A 17,769-nucleotide genomic window follows, 5' to 3' on the forward strand; every position below is an offset into this window, starting at 1 on the left:
TTGAATTCAAAATGAAATGACATGCAAAATGAGTCACTCAAAAACCCCAGTGATCATGCGGCAATACCCCATTTTCTTTTCTCATCTTTTTTTTTTCTGTCTCTTGGCTTATTTCAGCCTTAGCCGGCAACTACTGACCATCAAGGACCCTCCATCCCCTAATGGGACGTGATCCTCTATAGGATTTCGCTTGGGTCACCTTATAAGTTCCACCCCTACATGAATCGTCAGCTAGATGTCGTACGCTCTCGTTCTGGGTGACTCTTGTTTTTAAAAACCCAAGGTTGGATACAAGGGGTCTCCTTAGTCCTCCCTCCCACAATTTTCCCACCTAAATTATGGCATACATTATGAATGCAATTTTCGTACCTCTTACCTCTCTGCCATGAGGGGGAAAATCTATTCTTTCAATCATGCCATAGTTATTTCCACATTTAGTAATATTTACAAATTTTCTCTATAATGTGTGTGTGTGTATGCGTGTGTGTGTGTGTGTCTCTCTCTCTCTATATATATGTGTGTGTGTCTCTCTCTCTCTCTCTCTCTCTATATATATATATATATATATATATATATATATATATATATATGAGAAAACGGTTCCTACACATATGTGTAGATAAGTTATCTACACACTAGCTTAAAATACAGTGTGGGCCACATTATTTGGGTGATCCAAACCATTCATTTTTAAGGCCCTCACATAGATAGGGCGTCCACAAAAAATCAGATCCATAGGATCATCCTAACCATTCGAACTGTGGAGGCAAAAAATGGACTAATTTGTGAAGGTTTAAAGACATCCATTTTACCTCCACAAATCGTAGGGTTGGGATGATCCTATGGATCTGATTTTTTGTAGACACCCTATCTATGTGAGGGCCTTTAAAATGGATGGCTTGGATCACCCAAACAATGTGGGCCCCCACTGTATTTTAAGCTAGTGTGTAGAGAACTCTCTACACATATGTGTAGGAACCGTTTTCTATATATATATATCCATGCTTCATTAACAAGTTTCTTGCTCAACAAGAAATCAATTTATTCAAACTTTCTACATACTTATGTAATAAAACAAGTACATCATCATGTGGGCAATAATCACAACTACTATTACTACTATTATCCAACCAGTCTATTATCACTTGTGTTAACTCACTGCCGATCGGATTTACGGATCCTCAATGTTAGGAAATGATGATTGCCTGCAACGAGGTCACAAAAATTGTCTAAGTCCTCTTTATTACGTTTTATTTTCGCATCCCTAACTTTTATATCTTCTTATAGGTTATCCCTAGGCTAAGCATTTCATTTTTTATTTAACTTTTCATCATAGACTCATATTCTAAGGGTATATATTATAAATAAAACCCTTTTAATCATGTCTACAAAGTTTGATAATTAAATTCTAAAAGTTCTTAGATAAGACGACGAAAGTTAGTGCGATTATTAAAAGCATAAAATTGCTGAAAACAAGCGTTAAAATCCACAAAAATTCAAACACAATTAACCAACATAACCCATATATCAAATCTGATTTTTGGCTCAAAAATAATATTAAAATTTTCAAAAATTTCTAATAAGACAAATCTGTTTTGTGCAATAATCAAAACTTATTCTCACTGAAAATCAGCATTAAATTAAAAAAATCAAAATAAGACAAATCAGTGTTGTGCATTTATTAAAACGGTTTGTTGCTGAAAATCAGTGTTTAATCCCTAGAAAATCTGAATAAGACGAAATTGTGTAGTGTATTTATTAAAATAACTTATTGTTTAAAATCAACGTTTAATTCTTTAAAAATCCAAATAAGACGAAGAGACTTAGTGCGGTTTTCAGAAACGGGGTTTTACTATTTTAACGTACAAAACAGCCATATACTACTTAAATTTGATTTAAATTGGTTAGATCTTTTCAAAAACTATTCTTAAACGCCTAGAAAGATTCTAAAACGGTTCCTCTACATCTTTGATTTTATATATTCCGATCTATGATGCCACAAAAATTGCAAAAAACGAATTTTAACAATTGATCTAACTTTAAGGGACAAAAAGACTCAAAAAAACCTAATCAAATTAGGACACTAATCCATATAAGAGAAATATTTTTAGGTTAGGCCATTTACTTTAAAGAAGATCAAAACTCAAAGATATCTAAGCTTCTTCTCTCTCTCTCTCTCTCTCTCTCTCTCTCTCTCTTTTCCTTTCTCTTTTCTTTTCTTTCTTTCTTTCTTTCTCTTTCTTTCAATTTTTGGGTGATTAAAATAAACCTAGATGGGTTTATTTATAAACTTAGCCTAGAGTTTTATTTCAAGAAGGTTTCTAACTATTAGATTCTTAATTATAATCTAATACTAACTTAAGAGGGGTGGAAATATCAATATTGGATTTCCTAGCTTACTATAATATATTATTAGTATTTAGGTTATATTAGGTTACTTTTAGATTTTATCTTTTTTAAATAAAACAACCTAAAAGTTGCCTAATAAGTCAAAACTTGTAACCTATGAAGCACGGGTGCGGGGTGCGGGTGCGACACGACACGGGTACGCGGTACGTGATTTTCCAAAAAACTTGGGTGCGGGTGCGTTGAATATAATAATATTTTTATTATTTTATTATATATTTATAAAAAGAAAAAGAAAAAAGGAGAGCAATCAAATAACAATAACATCACCAAAATGGAAAATTCTAATATCACTCTTCATTTCATACGTGATTAAGTTCATCATTAAAGCACCACAATAACATAAAGCATCAATGCATCATCAATCCTTATTCCTACAAGTTCGTCGCCTCATCTCTAATATCGACAACATCGTCTTCTACGTCGTCGGTAAAAACAATTGACTCCAACTCTGGCTCATCCAAAGAAAGACTAGCAACTTCAAGTACCCCTACATCCTCGAAGGAATCAAATATATCTCCACCTATGTCCCACATCTTTGTCTCTCCTTGCTTATATTGTGGAGTTTGTCTTGAGAGAAGCCGAAGATTGCTATGAACGAAAACCAAATCTTGAGCTCGTTGTGGAGTTATCTTGTTCATCTTGAGAGAATGCACAAAAGAGTAAGTGCTCCAATTCCTCTCGGCACAAGATGACGATGAAGGTTGCATAAGAATCTTCAAAGCTATGGTTTGAAGCATAGGGGCACATGTACCATGGATGGCCCACCACTCATGAGGCTTGATAGTGAACCGTTCATTGATGGAATCAACATCATTGAATAATCTGGACTTCATGGAGAATTTGACGAACTCCACATTAGCTCTCGTGCGGTCCTTGGAATTGGTGAAGTACCTCTTGAAGCACTTTATCCTCTCGGTATAAATTTCTGCATCCTTATGTGGAGGCACCCGACTTGAATCTTCACTGAGGCATTGCTTACTATAATACCTTTAAGAAAGAAAAAGCTAATTTAGCTACAAATTTCAAGTCAAAGTCAGAACTTAGAAATAAACATAAATAGCTAATAATCCAAATAAATTTAAAGTCACCTAACCTTGGATTCAATGAATGAGCCAAGCAATGAAGTGAAGTGTTGCTCTTGTTCTAACGAGCAACAAGAATCTCGTGCACCACGTCAAAAAATTTGGACTCTTCTTTCCTCTTTCCTTCCTATATATCGTCGCCCTTACTTTCTCTATCATGGTATCCCACAAATCATAAACCAAGTGAAGGCAAGGCGTATCCGTGTCACACTCTCTAAGCATGTCATAGATGGGGGATGTAAATGCGAGTATGTAGTCAGTAGAATCCCACCATATGTCATCTAACACCTTCTCTTTTACAAACCTCGCTTTCCCCACGTCATCCTCCCTATAACAAGTCCATTTGTCGCTAATAACCATTGCTTGAAGACCTTGCTTTAAGAGTTTCAATTTCTTAAGCATAACAATAACACTCGCGAATCGAGTCTCCGCCACGGAAAGCAACTTCAAAGTGTTGAACTCGTTGAATATGGCTAGTCTCATGGAATGATTCATTATGAAATTCTTAATGATGTTAGCATCTCCCGAAACATCCGTTCTCCAACTACATTCGTCATATGTAACTTGATTTGCTTCCACATTCTTCGCCGCACATATGTTCTTCAAAGTAAGGTTGAGGGTGTGCATCACACATGGGATCCAAAAGATGGAAGAAAATTGTGCCTCAATAAGTTGTCCGGCCGCCTTGCAATTTGCGGCGTTGTCAGTAATTACTTGGACAACATTTTCATGCCCAACTTCCATAATTACCTCTTTCAACAAGTTGGCAATGAAATGTTTGTCCTTTGTCTCCCCCGAACAATCTACCGCCTTGAGAAACATAGGCCTACCCTCGGTTACCGCCATGAAGTTAATGAGAGGCCGCCTTTGTGAGTCATTCCATCCATCACTAACAATGCTCACCCCTTTATCCTTCCATGTATCTCTAAGGGGTTGCAACAACCTATCAACATTTGCCCTCTCTTTTTGTAGTAGAGTCGTCCTTAGCAAGTTGTACCCCGAAGGCAAATAACCGGAAATTGGATTGTTGGCCGCATAAGAGTATGAACTCGCATCGTGTGGGTTCCTTGCCAGGTGAAATGGCAAGCTACCAGAGTAAAACATCCGAGCAATCTCGCCATGTAGGTGATCACGGGCCGCCATGTTGAATGCCTTTTCAATAACACTCACACTTCCACTTGGACCACTTGTCTTCTTCCTCTTTAGATCAAAACTTGGAGGGATAAACATATTACTTGGGCAACTCAATGATCCACTACTTGATGATGGCGGTAATGGCACTCTCTTGGGAGCATTTTGCTTCATAGCCTCCTTGCATTCTTCCTCCAACCTTTGCATTTCGAGTAGGTTACTTGCTTTCACCTTAGGACACGCTCCGATTCCTTGTCCCGATACCTTCAACAAGTGCGCCCTAACCCTTGTGTAGGAGCTATTCCAACTCTTATGACAAAAATTACAGTCCCATCTCATTTTCCCTCCACCCTTAGGATCTTTATCAAATCTAGTGGCATACCTCCACAAGGGCTTCGAGTGGTCTTCATCACTAGAAGTAGAAGGTGGTGCAAGTGTGGCTTGGGTGGCACTACTAGCCCCGGATGAAGACATTCTTTATTCTTATGATTGAAATCTATTGAAAGAAAGAACAAACACAAATTTAGACTATTTAGTAAGCAAACACAACAATCTCAAATAAATAGGGTTTCATTTAAAGGCCTAAGTCCCTAAATCCTAAATTCCTAATTGTGAGCCCAAAATGATTATTGGAGTCAAAATTAAATATAATTTTGAGTCCAAAAATCAGTTTTGGGCTCCTAATTGGTTGTGACAAATCACAATCCCAAATTAACATGGATTAAACCCTAACTCCCTCCCTAAATGGTTAAACCCGTAATTGTGATCCCAAATCAGATTATTGGAGTCAAAATTACCAAAATCAGTTTTGGACTTTTGGGCTCCCAATCGGTTGTCACAAATAACAATCCCAAATTAACATGGATTAAAAACTAACTCCCTCCCTAAATGGTTAAATCCCTAATTGTGATCCCAAATCAGATTATTGGAGTCAAAATTAAGCTCCAAAAACTGATTTGGGGTCCAATCAGTTGTGGGGATTGGGGAATCCAAATTAAGAGAGAGAGAGAGAGAGGGACTTACACACTCACAGAGAGAGAGTGAGACAGAGAGAGAGTGTGAGGCAGAGAGATAGAGAAGGAGAGGGAAAGACGGTGAGAGAGAATGAGACAGAGAGAGAGAGAGTGTGAGGCAGAGAGAGAGAAATAGAGAGGGAGAGAGAGCGAGAGAGAGAGAGAGAAACAGAGAGGGAGAGAGAGAGAAACAGAGAGAGAGGGAGAGAGAGAGAGAAACAGAGAGAGAGGAGAGAGAGTTTACCTGTGCCGTCGCCCAGTTGGGTTAGGGTTAGGGTTTGAGGAGGATGAGAGAGAGACGATCGTGAGAGAGGGAGAGGGTTTTAAAACCCTCTCTCATTATTTAAACCCCCCCTCTTTGTTAATGGCACCCCCTTTCTTTAAAAAAAAAAAAGTTAAAACGAGTCGGGTGCGCATCCCAAACGCACCCAACACGCACCCATTTATGTTTTTTGTTTTTTTGTTTTTAAAACTATACGGGTGCGCACCCGACACACACCCAGGGCACACCTGAGCGCACCCGTGTCGGATACGCACCCGGTACTGGTGCGCAGCCCATTTGGGCGCACCTGTGCTTTCCAGCTCGTAACTATGCCTAATTCTAACAGAAAAAGGGTCATAACTTACTCAAATCACGTTCGAATCGCTAAATCTTGGGTTTGTTGGATAGGTATTTGAATAACCCATCTACTAGGATCAAAATCATATCGAACGGACAAGATTTGATGCCCCAAAAATAGGTTGTACTAATAGTGACGAAAAGACACTTTGACCATCAATTTTTAAGATTATTTAATCTATTGCTGGATAGGAAATACACAAGAATCTTAAAGATTGGGGATCGATCCAATATCTAATTTACATATCCTACGGTCCGAAAACTCAAAATCGAAGATCTAACCATTAATCTTTGATCAAAAGATCTACAACATAGATTTAATTAGGATTTGTATCTATATAGGTTCTTGGTGGAACCGGGTCATTACATTCTACCCCTCTTAAGGAATTTCATCCCCGAAATTCCTCTCTACTTACTCCTGATACTAGACCATTCTCACACTTAAGTAAATTAGCCCAAAATCCTCTTATTGTCATGAAAATAATGATGCTAAAAAATAAAACTAAAACATACACCATAGTCACTAGAAAAATTATCACCAACCAACCGACTTGTCATCAACAAGCTCTAATTTGGTCTTTTTCTTATTCGCACTAGATACTTCTATTCCCGAAAAATGAGGGGTCTGCTATCCTCCCCTCACATAATCAGAACCGACCTCCGAATCAGGTTAAGAATGCACCTCAGTCGACAACGAATAGGTTCTTTGCAATTACTTTTCAGGGAACCGGATCGTCAAATTCACTGAAGGGGGTCAGTATATCATTTTGATTTCTTTGCCATTTCTGCATTTCTTTATGATTGCTTGTCATCCCTTTTTGTTGGATTCAACTCATTAGCGACACTAGTGGTTTGAGAAATCTCGCGTTGGAGAAAGGGTAGTTTTGGGATCTTTGGCTTCGTAGGGTCGGTCTTTCGGAGATGTTAGCGAGATATAAGAAGTAATCTTGATATAAATTGAGGAAATTGGTCGAGGAAGGAAAAGGAAATTCATAAGAGTACTTATAGGAGGTAGTATTAGAGGATTTGCGTGTATGGTCTAAAATGATGCTTAATTTTATTGGATGTACTTCGACTTGTGGTCATTAATTGTTTGGAAAGTGATCTAATTTGTTGATGGATGTAAAATGTCTGGATTGAAGCTGCTTTTGACATGAGACTTACTGTTCCTAATTATATGACCTGATCTTGCAATTCTCGTGTCTCTTGGAAGAAATTCAGGATGGTGCGTATGAAAATTACTACACGGAAGTCAATGACCAAGCAGTATCATCAGAATATGCAGAAGAAGCTGGCTAGTGAAGCAATGAAGGAAAAGGAAGTTATCGTGATCAATGACTCGTTGCAAGAAAGTATACTCAAGCCCGAAAGAATCATTAGGAAACCGGATTGGAAGAGGCTTTGGAACAGAAAGACGGTTAGTGATGCATCATACTCTGCGTATTATGCGAGGGGAGGAGAGCAGACCCCTCCTTTTTCAGGAATATAAGTATTTAGTGCGACCAAGAAAAAGACTAAATCAGAGCTTGTTGATGACGAGTCGGTTGGTGATAAGTTTTATATTGACTATGAGGTATGTTTTAGTTTCATTTTTTTGCATCATCATTTTCATAGCAATAAGAGGATTTTAGGCTAATTTAGTTTAGTGTGAGAATGGTCTAGTATCAGGAGTAAGTAGATAGGAATTTCGGGGACGAAATTCCTTTAAGGGAGGTAGAATGTAATGACCCCGTTCCACCAAGGGCTTATATAGATACAAATCCTAATTAAATCTAGGCCGTAGATCTTTTGATCAAAGATTAATGGCTAGATCTTCGATTTTGAGTTTTTGGACCGTAGGATATGCAAATTAGATATTGGATCGATCCCCAATCTTTAAGATTCTTGTGTATTTCCTATCCCACAATAGATTAAACGATCTTAAAATCGACGGTCATAGTGTTTTTTCATCACTTTTAGTATAACTTATTTTTGGGGTATCAAATCTTGTCTATTTGACATGATTTTGGTCCTTGTAGATGGGTATTTCGAATACCTATCCAACGGACCCAAGATTTAGCGATTCAGACGTGATTTGAGTAAGTTATGATATTTTTCTGTTAGAGTTAGGCATAGTTACAAGTTTTGTCTTATTAGGCAACTTTTCGGTTGTTTTATTTAAAAAAGATAAAATCTAAAAGTAACCTAATATAACCTAAATACTAATAATATATTATAATAAGCTAGGAAATCCAATATTGATATTTCCACCCCTCTTAAGTTAGTATTGGATTATAATTAGGAATCTAATAGTTAGAAACCTTTTTGAAATAAAACTCTAGGCTAAGTTTATAAATAAACCCATCTAGGGTTATTTTTAATCACCTAAAAGTTGGAGGAAAAAGAAAAGAAAGAAAAGAAAAGAGAAAGGAAAAAAGAGGGAGAAGAATAGGGGTGCAACTCGGGTCGGGTTGAGGCCAACACGACCCAACCCGAGGAACCAATTTTTCCAACCCAACCCGATTTCCAATTTCCTCAACCCTACCTGACCCGACCCAAGCCGATTTCAGAGGGGAGAAGAAACTCAAGTGGTTTTTGAAAATTACAAAAATACCCTCGCTCCTACCTCTATCAAGTGGTTTTTGAAAATTACAAAACGGGTGTCCCTAGGATATAAATGAGTGCATGTCTTCTGGAAAGAGGCTATAAATATAAATCATTAAAAAAAGTAAACTTTCTTACATATAACACTACACTTTTAGCAAGAGAGGGAAACCTACTTTATTTTTTAGCATTGGGAGAAGTTAAAAATGGGAAGAGAAGTAATGGCTGTCTAGAAAAGTGCATAACAGTTGTCTACTTTTGGAGAAAAGAGATTGCGCCATTATTTTCAACGCATATTCAAAATATTTTGGTATTCAACAAAGACAATTCGGGTTTCGGGTCGGGTCGGGTTGCCCGACACCCCAACCCGACCCAACCCAACCCGATTTCCAATTCGGGTTGGTTTTTCCCAACCCAACCCAACCCGATTTGCGAAAAAGCTTAACCCAACCTAACCCAACCCAAATTCGGGTTGAACCCGACTCGAGTTGCACCCCTAGAGAAGAAGCCTAGATATTTTTGAGTTTCGATATTCTTTCAAGTGGCCTAACCTATAAAATTTTGTCTTATAAGGATTAGTGTGTTGATTTGATTAGGTTTTTTTGAGTCTTTTTGTCCCTTAAGGTTAGATCTACGGTTAAAATTTGTTCTTTTCAATTTTGTGCCATCATAGATCGGTATATATTAAATCAAAGATGTAAATTAACCTTTTTAGAATCTTTCTAGGGGTTTAAGGATAGTTTTTGAAAAGATCCAACCAATATAAATCAAATTTAAGCCGTACATGGTTGTTTTTGTAAGTAAAAATAGTAAAACTCTGTTTTTGATAACCGCACTAAGTCTCTTTGTCTTATTTGGATTTTAAAAGAATTAAATGCTGATTTTCAGCAATAAATTATTTTAATAAATATACTACACAATTTTGTCTTTTTCGAATTTTTTTGAGAATTTAATGCTGATCTTAAGCGATGATCCGTTTTGATTAAAGCACTACACAATTTCGTCTAAATCGGATTTTCTAGAGATTAAACACTGATTTTTCAGCAACAAACCATTTTAATAAATGCGCAACCCTGATTTCTCTTATTTTGATTTTTTTTAATTTAACGATGATTTTCAGCGAGAATCAGATTTGATTATCGCACAAAACAGATTGTCTTATTAGAAAATTTTGAAAATTTAACTATTGTTTTTCAACCAAAAATCAGATTTGATATATGGGTTATGTTGGTTAATCGTGTTTGAATTTTTGTGGATTTTAACGCTTATTTCCAGCAATTTTATGTTTTTAATAATCGCACTAACTTTCGTCGTCTTATCTAAAAACTTTTAGAATTTAATTATCAAACTTTGTAGACGTGTAGACAAGATTAAAAGGGTTTTATTTATAATATATACCCTTAGAATAGGAGTCTATGATGAAAAGTTAAATAAAAGATGAAATGCTTAGCCTAGGGATAACCTATAAGAAGACATAAAAGTTAGGGATGTCTTCTTCTAAATTTTTAGTAATCGCACTAACTTTCGTCGTCTTATCTAAGAACTTTTAGAATTTAATTATCAAACTTTGTAGATGTGTAGACATGATCAAAAGGGTTTTATTTATAATATATACCCTTAGAATAGGAGTCTATGATGAAAAGTTAAATAAAATATGAAATGCCTAGCTTAGGAATAACCTATAAGAAAACAAAAGTTAGGGATGCGAAAATAAAACATAATAAAGAGGACTTAGACCATTTTTTTGACCTCGTTTCAGGCGATCATCATTTCCTAAGCTTGAGGATCAGTAAATCTGATCGACAGCGAGTTAAGGCAAGTAATAATAGACTGGTTGGATAATAGTAGTAATAATACTTGTGATTATTGCCTATTCTTCATGATGATGTACTTGTTTTATTACATAAGTATGTAGAAAGTTGAATAAATTGATTTCTTGTTGAGTAAGGAACTTGTTAATGAAGCATGGATATATATTTATATATTATAGAGACGGTTTGTAAATATTACGAAATGTGGAAATAACTATGGCATGATAGAAAGAAAAGATTTTTCCCCTCATGGCAAAGAGGTGCGAAAATTGCATTCATAATGTATGCCACAATTTAGGTGTGCAAATTGTGGGAGTGAGGACTAAGGAGACCCTTTAGATCCAACCTTGGATTTTTGAAACCAAGAGTCACCTAGACCGAGAGCGTACGACATCTGGTTGGCAATGCATTGATGGGTGAAACCTTTAAGGTAACCCGATAGAAAGCCTAAAGGGGATCACATTCCATTAGGGAATGGAGGGTCCTTCATGGTCAATGATCGCCGGCCAGGCTATAAAGCCACCGCTGAAAATGAGGAAAAAAAATTGGGAATGCCACATGATCATTGGGGAGAGGGAGAGTTGCGTATTGCCTCTTACCCATGCATTATATTTTATTTAAGCCGTTAAATGTCTTAAAATCATTATTTTGAATGATGCAAATTTCACTTCCTTTCTATTTCCTCGTTGTTGTAAAGATTAGTGTGATAATATCATGTTGTTTGGTTATTCTTACTATTTAAGCCTTTCCTTTACTTTGCTCTAACCCACCTACCCTACAGGAAATGTAGGTGATGAGGAAGGAGCTTTTGCCAACAAAAACATATGAAGAACAAATACTGGGAAACGAGAGTGCTGGAGTCTAGATTTGCGGATGGACAGGATTGTCACATCCGTAGTCATAGTTTTAGTTGGATTGGGATTTTAATTCTGGATTTGCAAACTTCAATTTTTGTTTGCTTTAAATTGGCAACTTAGTAGTGATGGAATGGATATTTTATTATTTTTATTTGCTATGGAGGAAGAATAATGGCAAGGTTTTACTTTATTAAATTCTTCTTGTAGCTTCCGCTTATTATAGTGAATAGTTTTTTTTTTTTTTTTTTTTTTTTTTTTTTTTAAAGGTTGTGGTTTTTAATTGCTTGTTTTCGTAGTGACCTGATGCATGGAAATCGGGTCGTTACACCTTATGAGCCCATCCACATCTCTCTCACTTTTCTGATGTGGGATATTTGCTTTTGCATGGAACGCCCAACATGACCAATGCTTAGGATCAATCCTTGATTTTAGAGTAGTTTTGAGGGGTATATATAGTTGTTCAATAGGCTTCTTTTGGGAACTAATGGAGGTCTCTCTCTCTCTCTCTCTCTCTCTCTCTCTAATGATATGATGCTACAAGACTCGTGCGATGTGATCCTACCATATTAGTAAGGTCTCATGTTTGTTGGTGCAATGTTTTTAGAATAAGAGTCAATTTGCAATTAGATGGGAAGGACTATTGCTGGAAATTCTGAAGATTGCTCTAGTTTTGGTTATATTTCTTGTTACTGAAATTTTTGCATCAATTTGGAGCATATTTTTATCCAATAAGCAGATGAGACTGGCTTATTATATTGCGAAACATTTTTTGGCCATTTCATCCATATTACCTTTGCATTTATGAAAGTTTAGCTTGTCCTTTGTAGAATTTAACCAACAGTTGTGGATGTTAATTGTGAATCACGTGCCCATGTTTCTTTAGAGGTGCCTGCACACTGCAGAAACTTCTCATTGTACCAATGCCTGTGATAGACTCTCTCAATTTATTGCCATATCTGTCACCTACGTACGTTAGCTAAGCAGATGATACTGGCTTATTATATTGCGAAACATTTTTTGGGCCATTTCATCCATATTACCTTTGCATTTATGTGAGTTTAGCTTGTCCTTTGTAGAATTTAACCAACAGTTGTGGATGTTAATTGTGAATCACGTGCCCATGTTTCTTTAGAGGTGCCTGCACATTGCAGAAACTTCTCATTGTACCAATGCCTGTGATAGACTTTCTCAATTTATTGCCATATCTGTCACCTACGTATGTTAGCTTCTCGGAAGTTGAGGATCAAAGTCTTTTGATGAGTTCAAAGAATTATGGGTTAATAGTTTAGTTGTTTTCCTCACATGATAATGTTTTCTTATGCTAATGACTCTCTTTGTGTTGGCCTCTCTCATCAGGTATGCTATTGTCTGTGACATGAAAAGCCATTCTGCCATTGAACGACTTCGCAGGTAGAATCTTTGTCTTCGTAAATGGCATCTAGGATCTGAGGCCTCTGTCATGATTAGCGGAGTGCTGTTTAGTTTTCATAATGTATTTCTAGTTTGTAATTTGTTGATGTGATTTATTTTCTTTTGACAACTGTGCTTGTGATTTTGGGTTTGCAGAATTAAAGATATAGAAACTTCAAAGGCAAGAAATGTCTCTGCTTTAATTTCCTACTTAGAGTGCATAGGGGGAGAGCCTCATTTTGGCATTGAACCTGCTTGTGAGTGGGATATCTTAGAAATCTTTTGCGCCTTTATTGGGGATCATAGCTAACACAATGTTTCAATGGAGTTATTGCTATCATTTGTCCTAATGTTGATGTTCTAATGGATTGGTATGATTATGCAGCCCCTCAGTATTTTATGCCACTCTTTTCGGGACATTGATACTTACACTATGGGGTTTCCCCGTGGTAATGCTCAAGGACAAACAAATATGTTTCGAGCTGTTAAGCATTGCTTACCCGGGCCTGTAAGGATGATAGCTGATCTTTAGTTTACTCACAATATAAGTATCAAAATTTGTGTTTGGGATTACGGACATTTTATGATCGTCATTTTTTTTTGTAACAGTATACTTTCATTTTGGCTGCAAGCAAAGAACTTCCAAAACAGTGTACAAAATATGGAGCTACAACTAAGTATGCATCAAGGAAAACTGTTGGTGTTCGCATGCCAGATGATGCTATTTGTCAAGCCATCTTGGAAAAGTTGGACTCTCCTTTGGTATGCACAAGGTTGGTTGGTAAATTAGGGCTTGTTGAGGCAATTCTTAATTTTTTTCATTTCATCATTTGGCAAGTTGATTAAATATTCTGAAGGCTACATCAATGCTCATGTTTTCTGATTGTGCATTTGTGTCATTTTCTTAGTGTGAAGTGGCCTACACAAGATGAGTGGATGATAGATCCTGTTATAATTGCTGATATATATGAACCAGAGGTATGCACAGCTGTCACGGATGCTGTACTAATTTATAGGTTTTATGTTATAAATTAAGTAATTAACAGTTTATCTCACTGGTTTCTTGATCAAAATTGTATTGGAAAATATGTAAAGAAAAGAATAATGTAAGTTTTCCATTTTATAGCTCTGCATATGCTCTAGGATCATCCTAAAATTACTCAGCCAATGAAAAATGTGCACTTGATTTAGTGGGAATCTTAATCCTTGTGTCTTTGAACATGATCAACATAGGCATGTCACAGAGGACTCTGTTCCGGTTGATCTTTGTGACAGACATATCAAAAACCTCAAACTATCATGAAAAGAGGAAGATTAGAGAAGAACTTCACCATCACAAAATGGAGAAAGCATACCCCACAACTTGTATTCCATTGCTTTTATAATAGTGATTAGACAGTAGTAAGAGCAGCCTCCTGAACAGAAATGCAGATCTTGGGACTCAATCAGATGGGAGTGAGTGATGGAGAGATGTCCCATTTTTTCTTTCAGCAATGCCATTTTGTTGAGGTTTATTATAACAACTTCGGTTGGAAAGGATGCGGAGCGGAGAATTTTGATCCCTGATTGAAACCATGCTTTCACCATTTCAAAAAAGAAATAATAATAAAAGAGACTGAAACCATGCTTTAACCATCTTGACAAACATATGAAATAGATTTAGAACATTAGATTTCTTTCGTAGTAGGTATAAGTTACAAGTTATAACCATGTAAACCGTATATGATCATCAATAAATGTAATGAAATAGAGATAGCCTTGGAGGGTTGATACTGGTGTAGGTCCATACATTGCTATGAACCAATTCAAAAGGTTCCTTGTTGACATGATTACTTAGGAAATGATAACTGGTTGTAGGCTAGGGAAGAGAAATAGAAGAAGAAGAATAGAGGAAGAAGAAAAAAGAGAAGAGAAATTTAGAGGGGATAAATCTCGATCAATATTATTTCATCAAAAACTAATTAAAGTCCACTATAAGAAGCCTATATATGTGCAATGGAAATAAAATTCCATGGAAATAAATCCTTGAAACTAAATAGCATGGAAATAAATCCCTAAAAGTCCTAATGGACAAATATCCACTTATTGAGCCTACAATCCTCATCATCCTCCCCTTACCTTGAGTTCCCCAATTAGTCTCGTCATCGTGGTAATCCACCTGGATCAAATACATGGATGATCCACTCGAGTAGTAATAACTCATCGAAGGCTTGAATGCCGTATAACCCTTGTGATATCTGTGGAATGGGGATCGTAGATGTCCGTTTTCGGTTTATTCTAGGTGGGGCCACACTCGGGGGGACCCGTAGGGATCTTTTATTGTTCGTAGAGATATATTGGGGATTATTTGGCATTATTAGGGTTATTTTATTCTTTTATTGCTTATTAGGGTTATTTAAGTCTTTTACTGATTGTTGGGTGCCTATTTATAGGCCAAATTACAGATTGTTGTTACTTTTGATAATTAATTGATTGGATACATATTTCTCCTCTTCTCCCCTTATTTCTCTGCTTCTTCTGCTCTTCTCTTCTTCTTCTTCTATTTCTATTCCCCGGGCTACATCAGTTTGGTATCGAGCTGTTGAATAGTGTTAGGGTAGCTTAGTCATTACTTGTAACATTAGGGGTATTGTAGTCATTGTACATTGTTGCCCTATTTGGGGCCTATATATACATCTGATGCATGAGGAGCTCCCTAGTGGAGACTGTACATCCCATTCCTCTTCTTCTTCCTCTCTTCTAACCCTAGCTCATTTCTAACATGGTATCACAGCAAAGATCCTAGGCATAGGAAGGAGGAAAGAAGAAGAGTCTATCCTCACTACACGTATCCTATCATCTCTCTCTTTTTCACTCTCTCTCTCTCTCTCATCTCCTTTTTTGGGTTTACCGAAACCCTAACCCTCTTTTTTTTTCTTGCGTGTATCTCTCTCTAGGTCTCGCCAACCCTCTCTCTGTGTTTCTCTTTCCTTTTTGGGTTGTTGACAAACCCTCTCTCTGTTTTTCAAACCTCAGCATCTCTCCCTCTCGTTGTTGTGAACCCTACACCCCCTTTCCCTCTCTATATTCCTTTCTTTCTCTATGTTGCCGTCAACTCTCGTCGGAAACTCATTAATCGCATGATGCAATTAACATTCCCAACCCTAACTCAGTCTTTTACTCTCATGCTCTTCTCCTCTTCTTCTCCCTCAACATGGTATCAAAGCTCTAGGGTTGTGGTACCCTAGGGACCTCCATTGAAGCACACCTTGCTTCTTCTCCCTCCACCCTTGCCTTCCTCCATTAACACCTCTCTCTCTCTCTCTCTCTCTCTCTCTCTCTCTCTCTCTCTCTCTCTGTGTGTGTCTCTCTCTGTGTCTCTCTCTCTCTCTCTCTCGTCCACACCACTCCACCCCTCGTCGGAAACCCATTCGCGCGAAGCCTCCCGAACCCTTGCTGCCTTCTCGCCTCCACCACTCGCCGGAAACCCTTTTTCTCACCCTCCCTTGCCGGAAACCCTTAACCCCCCCCCCCACTACCCCTCGCCTCCCTTTCCGCCAACCTTCTTTCCGGGTGATGGTGTCCCCATCGTTGGTTGGCTCTCTTCATGTGACGGTTTCCTCATCGGCCTTATTTCCGAGCGATGGTATCCCCATCGTTGATCGGCTCTTTTACAGGTGACGGTTTCCTCGTCGACCTTTTTTCCAGACGATGATTTTCCTATCATAGGTTGGTTATCTTATCTCTCATTTTCTTTCTATCTTCAGGCGACGATGTTCATGCCGTCAACGTTGTCACCAAACGATGGTTTCTTCATCGTTGGTTGGTTATCTGCTTCTCCTCTTCTTCTTATCTTCAGAAGACGATTTTCCCGTCGACCTTGTCTCTGATGGTTTCCCTATCGCTAGTTATCTTCTTTTGTTGGCGTTGTGCTGCTTAGTTGATGTTCCCGCTCTTGACGCTTCGTCGTTGGTCATGTGCACACCTTTGGTGTGCCCCTTTTTTCTCGATGGATCGTTGCTATTTCCCTACCAAGGTGTTCGATTCTTCGAGGTTTGCAGATTTATTCGCCGGGGTCTCATTCATGGGGAGGCCCTGTTCTGATCACTCTCGCCGTAGTGCTACTTCTTGGGGAGTTGTTCATTTTTTGTGGTTGTTGATCTTGACGTTTGTACTCTCATGGTGGCTGTTATCTTTTATTATGCATTCATTACGTATTCACCACACCAGCTTGAAGAGTGTTATACCAAGGTGGATGTGTGTATGAGATTATGTGCTTATTGTTATTTTTAGTTGCTGTTATAGTTTACTTTGTACCAAGATGGAGTTCCATAACATATATGCTCCAGCTTTTTCTTTTTCTTTTTTTTTTGGGGGGGGACCGGGGGAGGGGGTGTTGAGTAGTGTGTTAGGGTAGTTTAGTCATTACTTGTAACATCAGGGGTATTGTGGTCATTGTACATTGTTGTCCTATTTGGGGCCTATATGTACATCATATACGTGAGGAGCTCCCTAATGGAGGCTCTCCATCTCTCCATTCCTCCTCTTCTTCCTCTCTTTTAACTCTATCTCATTTCTAACAAGAGCAAAGGATCCAAGCACGCCATCAACAATCTCTGAAGAAGCTGTCGCAAGGTTTTCACCAAAGGATCTTCGTTGAAACCCAATCCATTGCCATTTCTAAAACTTAAACAGCTGTAGCCTTCAACACTTCCCAGATCAACAACCATCTTCAACACAGGCCTTTCACCCATCCCTTTCTAATTACCGGTTCTCAAACCCCTTAAACCACCACATCACCTATCACCACCCCCACGATCCTCTCTGTTTCACGTGATAGCTCAGTGAAAGTCCCTTCCTTTCTGCTGCCCCCTT

General features: G+C 37.8%; 1 protein-coding gene across 2 annotated transcripts in view; it reads left to right on the top strand.

The window, feature by feature from the left end:
* The window catches only part of LOC143889858 (DHBP synthase RibB-like alpha/beta domain-containing protein), a 28,904-nt gene that overhangs the window by 9,107 nt on the left and 2,028 nt on the right, over window positions 1-17,769 (top strand). For both annotated transcript variants that reach the window (XM_077394232.1, XM_077394233.1), the window contains exons 3-7: window positions 12,862-12,915; window positions 13,072-13,096; window positions 13,301-13,423; window positions 13,525-13,688; window positions 13,824-13,893. In XM_077394232.1, the coding sequence (XP_077250347.1) occupies window positions 12,862-12,915; window positions 13,072-13,096; window positions 13,301-13,423; window positions 13,525-13,688; window positions 13,824-13,893 (436 nt within the window). The remainder of the gene's footprint in view (window positions 1-12,861; window positions 12,916-13,071; window positions 13,097-13,300; window positions 13,424-13,524; window positions 13,689-13,823; window positions 13,894-17,769) is intronic.

The sequence above is a fragment of the Tasmannia lanceolata genome, unplaced genomic scaffold (genome assembly GCF_043159265.1).
Source record: "Tasmannia lanceolata isolate RefF3 unplaced genomic scaffold, GAP_Taslan_0.1 ptg000013l, whole genome shotgun sequence".
NCBI classification, from domain to species: Eukaryota; Viridiplantae; Streptophyta; class Magnoliopsida; order Canellales; family Winteraceae; genus Tasmannia; species Tasmannia lanceolata.